The sequence below is a fragment of the Mobula birostris genome, chromosome 25 (assembly GCF_030028105.1).
Source record: "Mobula birostris isolate sMobBir1 chromosome 25, sMobBir1.hap1, whole genome shotgun sequence".
Taxonomy (NCBI): domain Eukaryota; kingdom Metazoa; phylum Chordata; class Chondrichthyes; order Myliobatiformes; family Myliobatidae; genus Mobula; species Mobula birostris.
This window is the reverse complement of record NC_092394.1, coordinates 17,060,648-17,073,317: the sequence shown is the minus strand read 5'-3', so window position 1 is coordinate 17,073,317 and position 12,670 is coordinate 17,060,648. Positions and strand designations below refer to the sequence as shown.

The 12,670-nt window shown below is 41.1% G+C and overlaps 1 protein-coding gene across 1 annotated transcript; it reads left to right on the top strand.

Annotated features, from left to right (window-relative positions):
- Window positions 1-7,692: 7,692 nt before the first annotated feature.
- srsf1b (serine and arginine rich splicing factor 1b) lies at window positions 7,693-12,428 on the top strand. Its single transcript, XM_072243007.1, is given in 6 exon segments — window positions 7,693-8,140; window positions 9,380-9,564; window positions 9,650-9,822; window positions 10,251-10,325; window positions 10,327-10,448; window positions 10,865-12,428. Coding segments are annotated over 6 exon segments (825 nt in total). The 5' UTR covers window positions 7,693-7,943; the 3' UTR covers window positions 10,938-12,428.
- The last annotated feature ends 242 nt before the right edge of the window (window positions 12,429-12,670 follow it).

Sequence of the window (12,670 nt, the reverse complement as noted above, 5' to 3'; positions counted from 1 at the left end):
ACTATGTGTCAATGGCTATGATTTCCCTGTACCTAGTTTAATCATGTAATTATTTCTAAAGTTCAGAGTAAATTTATTATCAAACTATGCATATATCACTACATACAATCTTGAGATTCACTTTCCTGTAGGCATTCACAGTAGAACAAAGAGATACAGTAGAGTCAATAAAACTACACAGAAACGCAGACTGACAATCAATGTGCAAAAGCAGACAAACGGCAAATTTCCAAAAAAAAACAAATAATAAATACTGAGAACATAAGTTGTAGAGCCCTTGAAAGTGAGTCCATAGGTTGTGGAATCAGTTCAGTGTTGAGGTGAGTGAAGTTATCCACGCTGGTTCAGGAGCCTGATGGTTGAAGGGTAATAACTGTTCCTGAATCTGTGGTGTGAGACCTAAGACTCCTGTGCCTCCTTCCCGATGACAGCAGTGAGTAGAGAGCATGGCCTGGATGGTGGTGGTGGTGGGGGGGGTGGGGGGTCCTTGATGATGGATGCTGTTTTCTTGTGGCAGCTCTCCTTGTAAATGTGCTCTGTGGCGGGCTGGGCTTACTACTATAAGCAGTTAGTAAGTGGAGGCTAAACATGGTGTCATGGAAACCAGTGGAAAAACAAAGCAAACAATAGTTATATGAAATCCATCTACTTTAACACAGATCCTTCAGTGCACAGAAGTAAGGAGAGTGGGTGGCATTGACTGCTATTCCAGTCACATTCACAGATGGTCACGCTGTTTAATCTCCTTGCTACATGGAGTAGCATTTGCCAAGGACCATTAATGACCACTAGTTCATATGAATATCATTTTCAAATGAGCACATCCTAAGATTTAACATGGAGAACAGGTATCCTGATTATACTTGGTATCTAATATATTAACTGCAGTTATCTTGGCACAGATTAATGTCCGTTCCACGGCCTAGATAACCTTGAGGAGAGAACATGTGACCTTCATGACCATTGGGAATCACATAGCCTGGTAGACTATAATTGAGTTCACTTTCCTTTTAATGTTCAGAGTATACTCAATATGTTAACTTTGCTTCTTTACAAGGGGGACCAAAATGTCAACTGTTTATTCCTCTCCACAGATGCTCCCTGACCTGCTGAGTTCCTCCAGCATATTGTATGCATTGCTCTTATATTAAGATCCTTGGGATATTAACAAGTTTTTTAATTTGTTGTGTAACTTCCATTAATGCTTAATTTGTTTGTCCTTGCAGTATTACAGAATTTGGAAAGTTCTTCAGGTACTATCATATTGGTTGAGAATTTTGTCATCAGTGACACAAAGTGAAGCTTTTGCCTTTCAGATTCCGGTTAATTATTTTTATCACATGTATATCAAAACATATCTCATATGCTGTTATCTACTGACTTTTAATGAGCTTGTTAATGGAATTTCCCATAACTCCAGCATCTGTTTAGTTCTGAAGGGTACATGTGGCGACTATGAACAGGGAAAGCAACTTAGAATAAGTGCAAACCATCAGGTACCAATAGTGTTGTAACTTTATTGAAAGAGGCAATCAGTTATCAAGAGAGAACCATTCAGCTGCTGCTTATCTGTATCTGTTTAATAGCTGGTCTCCATTCAGGAGTGAAACGAGGTGGGTATGACTGTCAGCTTTATTGAAATGTGTGTGTCACCCATAATGAGGAAACTAAACACAGACTGGATGATCCTCGGTGATGTTACAGATAAGTGGGTTCTACCATTGAGAATTTTTATATATTTTTTCTCCATCAAATGGAAGCCGTGTTTGTATCCATATGATACAAAAGCTCCTTCAGAGGTTCTCAGTATCAGGCCGGAAAAGCCACTGATGCGTCAGTTCCAGACGTGGTTGTAGTGAGGGCGTCTTCTGTGGAATATGGATCCATTGGTGGCTCCAAGCACTTTGGGAAAGCCAGTGGTACTGAGAAATGTGTGTGATGGACAGAGTTGACTGATTTGGAGATATGTCAAACAGATGAAGACTGATACCCTTCACAATCTAGCGCTTAAGAATTAATGGAGATCTTTGTTGTACTGTGGCCAATTTTACCTAGTTTGCATCTTTGCTGAAATGTAATCTTACAAACTCCTTTGATATCACCTTGTAAGGCAGCCTGTACCTATATACACTCTATATTTAAAGTGGGTTCCTTCATACCATCCTACATTCACAATGCTAGATGTTTTTCAATTGCTTCCTACATTGATCCTTCATTTTTAAAATGCCTTACAGGATTTTGATCATGTCTGGAAAGTACATTTTTTAAATTTCTCACCAAGTTCTTTCAGCAAACCTAGTGCACATGCTAAAATAGAATAGACAGAAGGGCATATATCCCAAAGGTTTTCTAGATACTATAGTATGAAAAAAATAATATGGGTTATTTCAAAATTAAAGCAGCCTTTAATGTCAGAAAGATTATTATTAAGATAAATATGGAAAGATTTTATAGGATCCTTTTGAATGTAAAAAGACTTGTGGAGAAATTTTATTAAGTTTTTATAAATAAAGGAATACTGCAGCTTTCTTAAAACTACTTTTAAATTAACAAGATGTTCTGTACCTTTCTCTCATCTGTCTGCATGACCTCCTGAAATCTTGTCCTCTTTTGTTACTTTAGATACACTATATCAAAATTCAACAGATGCATGAATTAAAATATAAAATGCCATGACAGAATCCTGAAAAGTCTTCAATTTACTTCATAGTTATCTGTTGGGTTATAAAGTTACTTTAATAACAAACTGCGTCTCCACCAAGTCATCTGGAATGGCAGTGACTCAGGGCAGCAGCTCCACTCCAGATTATGCATTATCTTTGAATGATAAGGAATGGAGTAAAACGGATTATTTAATTTAGCTCAGCTGGACAGGGATGGGTGTAGGTATGTGACAACTTTCTAGCTAGACACTTGAAATTAGGGGAGAATTACATAAATTTGCTTTTGGGTAAGTTTACAGACCTAGCAGAATTGAGAAAAATATGACAAAGCAAATAAGAAGTCATTCTGGTTTTCTGCCGGTTAGTACTTTTACTATTAAACCTGAAATGATATGACTTTGTTCCTTGGTGGTGAAAAGATAGTACTTCATTCAATGAAAGCAGGAGCTGACAACTTAGAGAATCTGGAAATGGCAACCAAGAGAAGCATTACAACCTTATGCAACCTTACTTGTTGCACTCTCCGGAGAAGCAGGTAAAGAATCAGACTCAAATTTATTATCAGTATGTATGTCATAAAATGTGTTGTTTTGTGGATGCAGTTCTGTGTGTAATGCCCTGGTAGAGGTTTCACTGTTAGCATAATGGTCTTTCTGTAGAAGCAGTGTTTGAGTTAAGGTTAGAGATAACGGGTGCTTCGGAATGCGAGTCATCCAATTGGGGACTGTTTTTTTTCTGAGTGCCTGACACTAGTGTGAACTGGGGCTTTTGTTCAGCGGGAGATGGACAGAGAAGACGCTGGAGAGAACCGGTCGTAGCATTCAACCTGGTGGGGACCATGTTCAATTGGAGCAAGGTGTGGAAGTCTGCTGAGGATCAGTGAATATGACTTTTGGAATGTTGCTCCAACCTGTGCACATTTGACTTCAACTATAATGGGCCCTTTTTGTATTTTACTTTCTTCCCTTTACTAACTCTTTAGTTAGCATTCATAAATATAATTCCTGTAATTGTATGCAGTGTGCTGTCTGTTATTTCTTGTAATGAGGTAGCAAATTACACAGCATTCACACAAACTGGGGTTTGGGTGGGAGAGACGTCCCAATCTCACGGATTTGGCAGGACCTGAGTGTGTATTCCCTAGACTTACGCAGCCTAAGGAAACGAAGGTTTCATGTGCGATACATAAATATGGAGCAGCACGCCACACAAACATAAATTAATAATACTTACTTTCAGTTTCTGCTGCCTTGTTATATGACATGTCATCCCACCTTAGCCAAGACCCAATGACACTTAAATAATTTATTCCCCTCTATCTCTGTCTCATTATTCAGCCCCTTTCTATTTATAAATGTAGATAGATAGATTTAATGAAGACAAAGGCATTAGGTTGTTAGCATCTTAAAGATGGATTTGATCCAAAGGGCAAGTAGATTGTCATCTAACATAAAGCACAGAAAATGTTGGAAACACTCAACAGATCAGAAGCAGCCATGGAAAGAGAGACATGGTTAACCTGAGCAACACACAAAATGCTGGAGGAACTCAGCAGTTCAGTCAGCATCTATGGAAATAAACAAACAGTTGACATTTCAGTCCGAGACTTTCCATCAAGACTGGAAAGGAAGGGGGAAAAAGCCAGAATTTCCAGCATCTGCAGAACCGCTTGTATTTGTAAACATAGTTAACCTCGCAGGTTGAAGGCCTTTTGTCAGAACTGGGAAAGAGACAGAACAAGTTCAAGTTAGGTTGCACGGTAAGTGGGAAGGGACGCGTATAAAAAATGGGAATATTTCTGTTAGGGTGAAGTCAGGATTGCAGAAAGATAAGCAGTTGACAAATCATCTGGTTGATGGCCTAATAAGTGGGTTAAAGAAAGTATCAACAAACTAAAGGTATTGAAGCAAATTTGTATTCAAAATTGTAGCAAATTCCCAGCAGATTAGGCAGAGTCAGTAAAAAGGGAGAAAAATTATGCTATTATTTCAGATGGATGACTTAGAGCAGACGTGGTCATATCTGATGCAAACAGGGAAAGTGAGTTATCAAAATTATTGAGTCTGGAAGACTGTAACTTGCCTAGACAGAAGATAAGGTATTGTTCCTTGAGATCACTTTTGCCTTCATTAGAATGGAGCCATTTACAGACAGTGGGAGTAAGGGAGAATTAAAATGAAAGGCAAATGGAAGCTCAGGGTCTCCCTTGTGGGACAAACACGAGAGATCCACAAAACAATCATCCAGTCCATGTTTTGTTTCCTCAGTATAACAGTCCAAATCAGGAGCATCAAATGGTACTCTCGACTTAAGTAAGTTCTTGCGTCCCTGGTTAGCAGGAAGGCAAGGAGGCCAGACCTTGCACCTCCTATTGTTGAATGGGAAAGTGCGATGAGAAAGGGAAAGTTTGGTGGATACGGAAGAGGGAATTATCCCTTCGCAATGTGCAAAGGGGAGGGGAATTTGTGCGTAGTAATGAAATCTGAATGAGAATACCAGTCCTTAGCTGACAGCAGAACGTGTAGCCATCAATTGCAGAGGAAACAAATTTAATGAAATATAGAAGAGAGTAGCTGGTGGGAATGGAACTTAACATAGGAGTGGAGACTTGAAAACAAGAAAGAGAATATTACAACCTCGGCACAACTTAGAAATGACAATTCTTTAAAAATTTTGCTGTAAAGTCTTTTGTAAGGTTCAAAGTTCAAAATAAATTTATTACCAAAGTACATGTATGTCTCCATATACAACCGAGATTCATCTTCTTGCGGGAATAGTCAATAGATCCACAGAATAATAACCAAAACAGAATCAATGAAAGACCACACCAACTTGGGTGTTCAATCAGTATGCAAAGGGACAGAGGGCACAGAGGAGTGTGGTAGAACAAAGGGATCTGGTAATACAGGTCTATAGTTCATTGAAAGTGGTTTCACAGGTAGTTAGGGGCATAAAGAAAGCCTTTGGCATATTGGCCTTCATAAATTAAAAAGTATTGAGGTGGATGTTTTGTTGAAGTTGTATTAAGACATTAGTGAGGCCTAATTTGGAGTATTGTGTGCACTTTTGATCACCTACCTACAGAAAAGTTGTAAATAAGGTTGAAAGAGCACAGAGAAAATTTACAAGAATGTTGCTGGGTCTGGAGGACCTCAGTTATAAGGCAAGATTAGGATGTTATTCTTTGGAACGTAAAAGATTGAGATTTGATAGAGGTATACAAAATTATGAGGGGTATAGACAGGGTAAATGCAAGCAGGCTTTTTCCACTGAGATTGGGTGAGACTACTACTAGAGGTCATGGGTTAAGAGTGAAAGGTGAAAAGTTTAAGGAGCAATGTCTTCACTCAGAGGGTCATGAGAGTGTCAAATGAGCTGCCACCACAAGTGGTGAATGCAAGCTCAATTTCAATGTTTAAGAGAAGTTTGGATAGGTACATTGACAGGAGGGTATGGTGGGCTATGGTCCCAGTGCAGGCTGATGAGAGTAGGCACAGACTAGATGGGTGAAGGGCCTGTTTCTGTGCTGTACTTTACTATGACTGACTAAAAGACAACAAACCATGCAAATACAAAAATAAATAAGCAATAAGTATCAAGAACATGAGATGAAGAGCCCTTGAAAGTGAGTCCATTGGTTGTGGGAACATTTCAATGATGGGGCAAGTGAAGCTGAGTGAAGTTATCCCCTTTGGTTCAACAGCCTGATTGTTGAGGACTAGTAACTGCTCCTGAAGCTGTTGGGCTGAGCCCCGAGACTCCTGTACCTTCCTCCTGATGGCAGCAGCAAGAAGGGAGCATGTCCTGGGTAGTGGAGGTCCCTGATGATGGATGCTACTTTCCTGTGACAGTATTTCATATAGATATAGATATCCCTCCTCCCCCTGGGGAAGGCTTCACTGGGTTGGATCCACTACTTCTTGGAGGATTTTCCATTTAAGAGCATTGTTGCTTTCGTACCAGGCTCTGATGCAGCCAACCAATATACTCTCTTCTGCACATGTACAGAAGTTCGTAAAAAGTTTCAGATGTCATGCCAAATCTTTCCAAGTTCCTAAGTAGAAGTGCTGCCCTGCTTCCTTCATAATTGCACTTAAGTGTTGGGCCCAGGGCAGGTCCTCCAAAATAAGAACACAAGAGAAATTAAAAGTTACTTGCTCTCTCCTGATCCTCCATTGAGGATTGGCTTATGAATCTCTAGTTTCCTTCTCCTTAAGTTAATAATCAGCTCCTTAGTCTTGCTGACATTGAGTAAGAATGTAGTGGTATTACTACTGCCTCAGTGCTGACCCAGGATGCTGGAAATGTAGAGCTTGCATGGACTTTCATGATCTTGTGGCTTTCTAGATGATTTGCACATCCCAAAGGCGTGCAGGTAGAAAATAGGCCGCTGCAAATTGCAGGTGAGTGGTGCAACCGGAGAATGAAATGAGGACAAACAGTTGCTAAAGCATCTGGTCGATTGGTGAACGTGGGGAGAAGGAAAACAGCAAAACTGAAAGGATGGTTGGCCCTAACTCAGCAGACCGAGTCTCTCTCGGGTCCAAGCAGCAATTGAATGCAGCTTGTTTCCCCCTCTATTTCATAAAACACGTGTTGTCTAGCGGTAACAGCATTGCCTGCCTTTCTTCAGTTCACATTTTGCCGGAACGCACGCTTCTCCGTGGCCCGGCTGGCCTCGCCTCGCCTCGCCGCTCCTGCTGGCAGCCAGCAAGGTGGGGGAAGGGGAGCCAGTTAAAAAAAACGCGCGAGGGGCCGCCTAGCGCGCCAAGCTCCGTGACGTCACAGCCTCGGCGCGAACAGCATGCCCCGTTACCAGAATACACCGAAAGTAGGAAGAGGGGGCCGCGAAAGAGAATATGGTAGGCTTCAAAAATTCAAAGCTCGATGAAAGCCGTCTTCCACAGCTCGGATCGCCAAAGTGACAACGTTGTGCGGGAAAAGCTTCTGAAAAAAGGAAGCCGCACTCTTTTATTGCTATGGTAGACATCCGCCGATCCGGCACTACTTTCGGCCGCCGCACTCCCCGGGAATGAGTTAAGGGGAGCGGCCGCCATTTTGTTCTGATCTTGGAGCGTGGAGGTCGGCGGTTTGAACCGACACGTTGTGGCTGGAAGATTAATTAGTCGGCCCATTTTCTTTTACTCTGCGATTTATACGTAGTTGTTTTAAAATCTGCAACCTGTTTGCGCTGCCGGAGTCGCGCAAACAACTCGCGCCTTTATATTTTTTACGCACATAGCTTAAGCCACACCAACCGTCGGGCTGGAGGGGAACGGAATGCAGAACCACAGCGGTGTGATCCGTGGGCCGGCGGGCAACAACGACTGTCGAATATACGTCGGCAACCTGCCGCCGGACATCCGCACCAAGGACATCGAGGACGTCTTCTACAAGTACGGCAGCATCAGGGACATCGACCTGAAAAATCGGCGCGGCGGCCCGCCCTTCGCCTTCGTCGAGTTCGAGGACCCGAGGTAGGGCCGCGTGGGCAAAATGTGACTTCCTCTTCCCTCACCTTTTCCCCACACCGCCGCTACCTTGCATTCCCGGGCTCCGACGCCACTCCACCCCACCCGCGGGTCGTCTTGGCCCGCAGCCATCGGCGTGACCCGCAGCATCGACTCGGCGGGGCGACCCTCGCAGTTTCATGGACGTGTTGGGAATTGTCCTCCACGACTTTGTTTTCGGAGTGGTGGGTTGTGTTCAGTGCAGTTTTGCAAACTCTGCAGGGACTGGTGCGATCTACTTGCATCTTCCGTTAACATGGGGTGGAAAAGCTGCAGGAATTGTTTTCGAGGGACGATTTTCCTTACAACTTTTTGGGGGTGGAGAGGTGTTGGGGCCGTGGATTTCCCATTGCAATTGGACTGCTGTGGGGACAGATAATGGGGATAGGTAACGGGATTCAGTTTGTAATCATAGTATTGTAGAAACTGGTTTTCTGTGATTCCCGGGGCTGGGGGGAGGGACTGCGGTAAATTCAATGCCTTTGTATGGAATCGTTCTGTTCAGTCGGGGTATAATCATTCATCCTGCCGGTTTAACTCCTGGAGGAATTGCATTTGGCGTAGCTTTGTATCTTTTTAAGGAGTGGAGGTGTCCTTTAAGAGGGAGACCCCCATTTGATAAAATGCTAATGGTGCTACCCGCTGGGTTGGTGTTTCCAGGATTTATTGATTTGTATTTAGGATCTATTGTGGAAAATGAATGGTTTCCACGGTGAGGTAGAGACTGTTTTTAATCCACTGTACGCCGCACACTCAAAAAAGCAACCCACTCGTTATTCGGCGCCGTTCAGAGGTTTTTTTTATTTTAAATTTAACCTATTGGTTGTGTCTGTTAAAGTCTGAACGCCATTTTGCTGGAAGAGAAAGCGCGCCACGCAGTCCTTTTGTTTAGCGAGGATTTGCTGCAGAGCTAAATGAGCGGGAGAAGACTGCATGCTTTGGGGACAAACGCAAGATCCAGTGGAATTTACAGGAAAAACACGGGATTCAGTAGCGTGTTGTTGGCTGATCATGGAGTACGGTGCGATTGATCCGAGGCATGCTGTAGACCACATGGCTATAGCTCTCCAAAATAAGTGTTCAGAGCAATGGGAATTTATAATGATAACATTCTGGCGGTTTTTCTCTTTTATTAAATATGCTCCATCACAATGCTTGTTCGTTGTCAATTTCCGAGAGAATTTCAGCATTTCGCTGTACTTTCAGAGATGCCGAAGATGCTGTATATGGTCGCGATGGTTACGATTACGATGGCTACCGTCTGCGTGTTGAATTTCCACGGAGTGGGAGAGGGACTGGAAGAGGAGGTGGTGGTGGTGGAGGTGGCCAAACACCAAGGGGAAGATACGGACCCCCCTCTAGGCGCTCAGAGTACAGAGTGGTGGTATCAGGTGAGAAATTTAAGACCTCTAATATTTTCATGGTTTTGTTTTTGAATATCAGCTATTAATTACTGCAAATTAAATCTTTTTCCAGGACTTCCTCCCAGTGGTAGTTGGCAGGATTTGAAAGATCACATGCGGGAAGCAGGTGATGTATGTTACGCTGATGTTTTTCGTGATGGAACTGGTGTCGTGGAGTTTGTTCGCAAAGAAGATATGAGCTATGCAGTGCGAAAGCTGGATAACACAAAATTCCGATCACATGAGGTATGTTACCTAATTCTGAAAGGCTTAAAGATGATCACTAAGAGCCATAACTTAACTGTTCATTTGGAGCTTCAGGTAAGGCAAAGGAATCACAAGGAATGGCTCAAGAAAATGAGTTTCTGTTTATGGCTAATAAAACTATCTTAGATTTACTGTGGTGATTGGCCCTTTTTTGTAGAGTCAAATGTAATGTGCTGGCTTTTATAATTAAACCTTTTTTTTTGTCTTAATGAAAAGTTACCTGATTACAGCATTCTTGTTAACATACCATAAGTTGAAAAGCAAACTATTTTGGTTGAAAGACACCATTGAATGGTATAAGGACATAATTCTTTGTCAGAAGAAATAAACATAGTACTAGCCTTATTCAGTGGCTTTTGTGGATTACAGTTAAAAGTAGTGAACATTTTTCTTCACATATTCAATAGGGAGAAACAGCATATATCCGTGTGAAAGTTGATGGTCCAAGAAGTCCAAGCTATGGAAGATCTCGTTCACGTAGCCGCAGTCGAACCAGAAGCCGTAGCCGAAGTCGCAGCAGAAGCCGTAGTTACTCTCCCAGACGAAGCAGAGGATCTCCCCGCTACTCACCCCGTCATAGCAGATCGCGTTCTCGTAGCTAGATTGTAAATCCATTGCTGGAATTTCTTGTAGAACATCACCACTCTTTTCCTTAAATAGAATGGATTCTTTATTTTTAAATCCACGTTAACTTGTTTTATTCAAGTTTAGTACACAATTTAAACTGATACCACATAAAGAGGGTTGAGTCTCTTTTGTTAACATTCCCTCGTCGTTACTGAAATCTGGTAATTGTATAGATAGAATAGGGTTGGAGTTTGGGAAGTTTTCAAATGGTGTCAACTTGACATGAATTAACAGTAAACTGTTGCAGTAATTTGTTAATGTTTATACTTCATTTGAATTGAATAGATTCTAATGTAAGAATTGTAGGAGGCAATGTAGGTAGGGCTGTTGTGAAACATGTTTGTGAAAACCTTGTGTTGTACCTTATCTTACCTTTTCATGTATCTTCCTATAGACATATCTCAACTGAGGATGGATTAAGCATTCTTTGGATTAAAGGATTGTGGAGCTCATTTCAGTCATATTAGGAATGTCAAATCGTGTCTAATTGGAGGAGGAGGAGGAATCTGATCATTTATGGAGGCAATGGTATGACTCCAAGTGCTATTGTCACAATTAAACTTGGCAGTATTGAAGTTGTGCTTCTCTTTTGTACAAAAGGTTGTATAATCCATAAACTATGGTGTTACTGTGTTGCATTACAAAGTTCTGTGCAGCATCAATACTGCTGAGCTTGCATGTTCTGTGTGACTAGTCTGGCATTGGTTTTCACCATTTTGAGCAGAAATCCCATTAAATAAAACTTTACAATCTTCTAAAGGAAATACAAGTAAAATGGCTGACTCTCAGCAGTTTGGTTACCTGGATTGAACAGTTTAATTTGTAATGCAGTTAAGTGGTGAATTACATGTATAGTCCAACTCAATTACTAGATTTCACTGGGTAACTAGAAATGAAGGTGTTGATGAAAGTAAATACTGCACCAGTAAATTTTGTTCTAACTGAAATACATGTAGTAGATGCTATCAGGGCTTGAATTGAAATCCACTAGACCAACATCATGTCCTTTGTTTCATTTGCATTCTAATAAAAGAGCAGTATCTATAGACATACTTTAATGTAGCTAAGTAAACTGAGTGTAACACTTGTATCATGTGCCCATTCATGGGTTACCATGATGTTGGGTTAGTGAATACTTAACTACAGAAGTAAGCTGTCATTTTTAATGGTATTGTGAAATAAAATTTCTTGTTAAAATATGTAACAGCTTTCACATTGTAGGGATGTGATGCAGTTTGTGCTGTTCATCTGTCAAAGCATCTGTATATATTGACCAGATGACAGCTATGACTGTCCCATCCCATATAAACCTTGTTGTTTGTTGTATCTAACGTTTGCCTCCTTTTTTGGTTTTGCTGGTTATTAAAGGTTTGGATTGGAGAGGGCTCATTGGATCCCAATCCTTGGAGCTGGATCTTTGGATTCAATTCATTGTGAGGATAGGATAGGGAGGATCATAACATGGATTCATGGAGCGGGATCATATTACCAGGAGCTGTAGGAGTGGATTCCTGCCCCAAACAAATCGTGTATTTGTGGATTTTTTTTTTTTTTTGTTTCCTGTTTTTGTTTTTCCCCTCATACCAACAATTGGCTATTCGAAAAGCCCTTCCCTTTTATTTTTATCAGTTGGATTCCAAAGGATGCCCCGTGGGATTGGCAATTTTTTTTTTTTCTTTTGCCTTTTATCGTAAATGGAGTGAACCCAGGACCAGGAGAGGTACGCTGGAGCAATCTCCTTGGATGGATTCAACGTTCAGGATTTGGTAACAATTTAACAAGGGTGATATCTAACTTTTTTGTATCTTATTATGGGGTGTTTGTTAAAGTTATGATTTGGCTATGCATTCTAAATTTAAGGGAATAGACAAAACTGATTTATTTTTGGCCCAAAAGAATTATATCTCAGACTTTAATGTTTAACATCCATTTTGATAATAAATTACTTTTTAATTGTATGTTTGGATTGATTATTTTGTGGACAGATGTTTGGCTTCCATTTTATGTAATTTGTCAGGTGTTAAGTAATCCCAAAACTGTTCACTCCAAAATGCTGTAAATACTATACATTTTATATATTCCCATTCATATACAAATTTTATTAGCACATTGCAAATTCATATTCTAAAATTTGGTTAATTGACGGGGTGTAATGTATTAGTATTAAGTTCATTGTGCTGGAACCTGCCAGTAGTTTCCA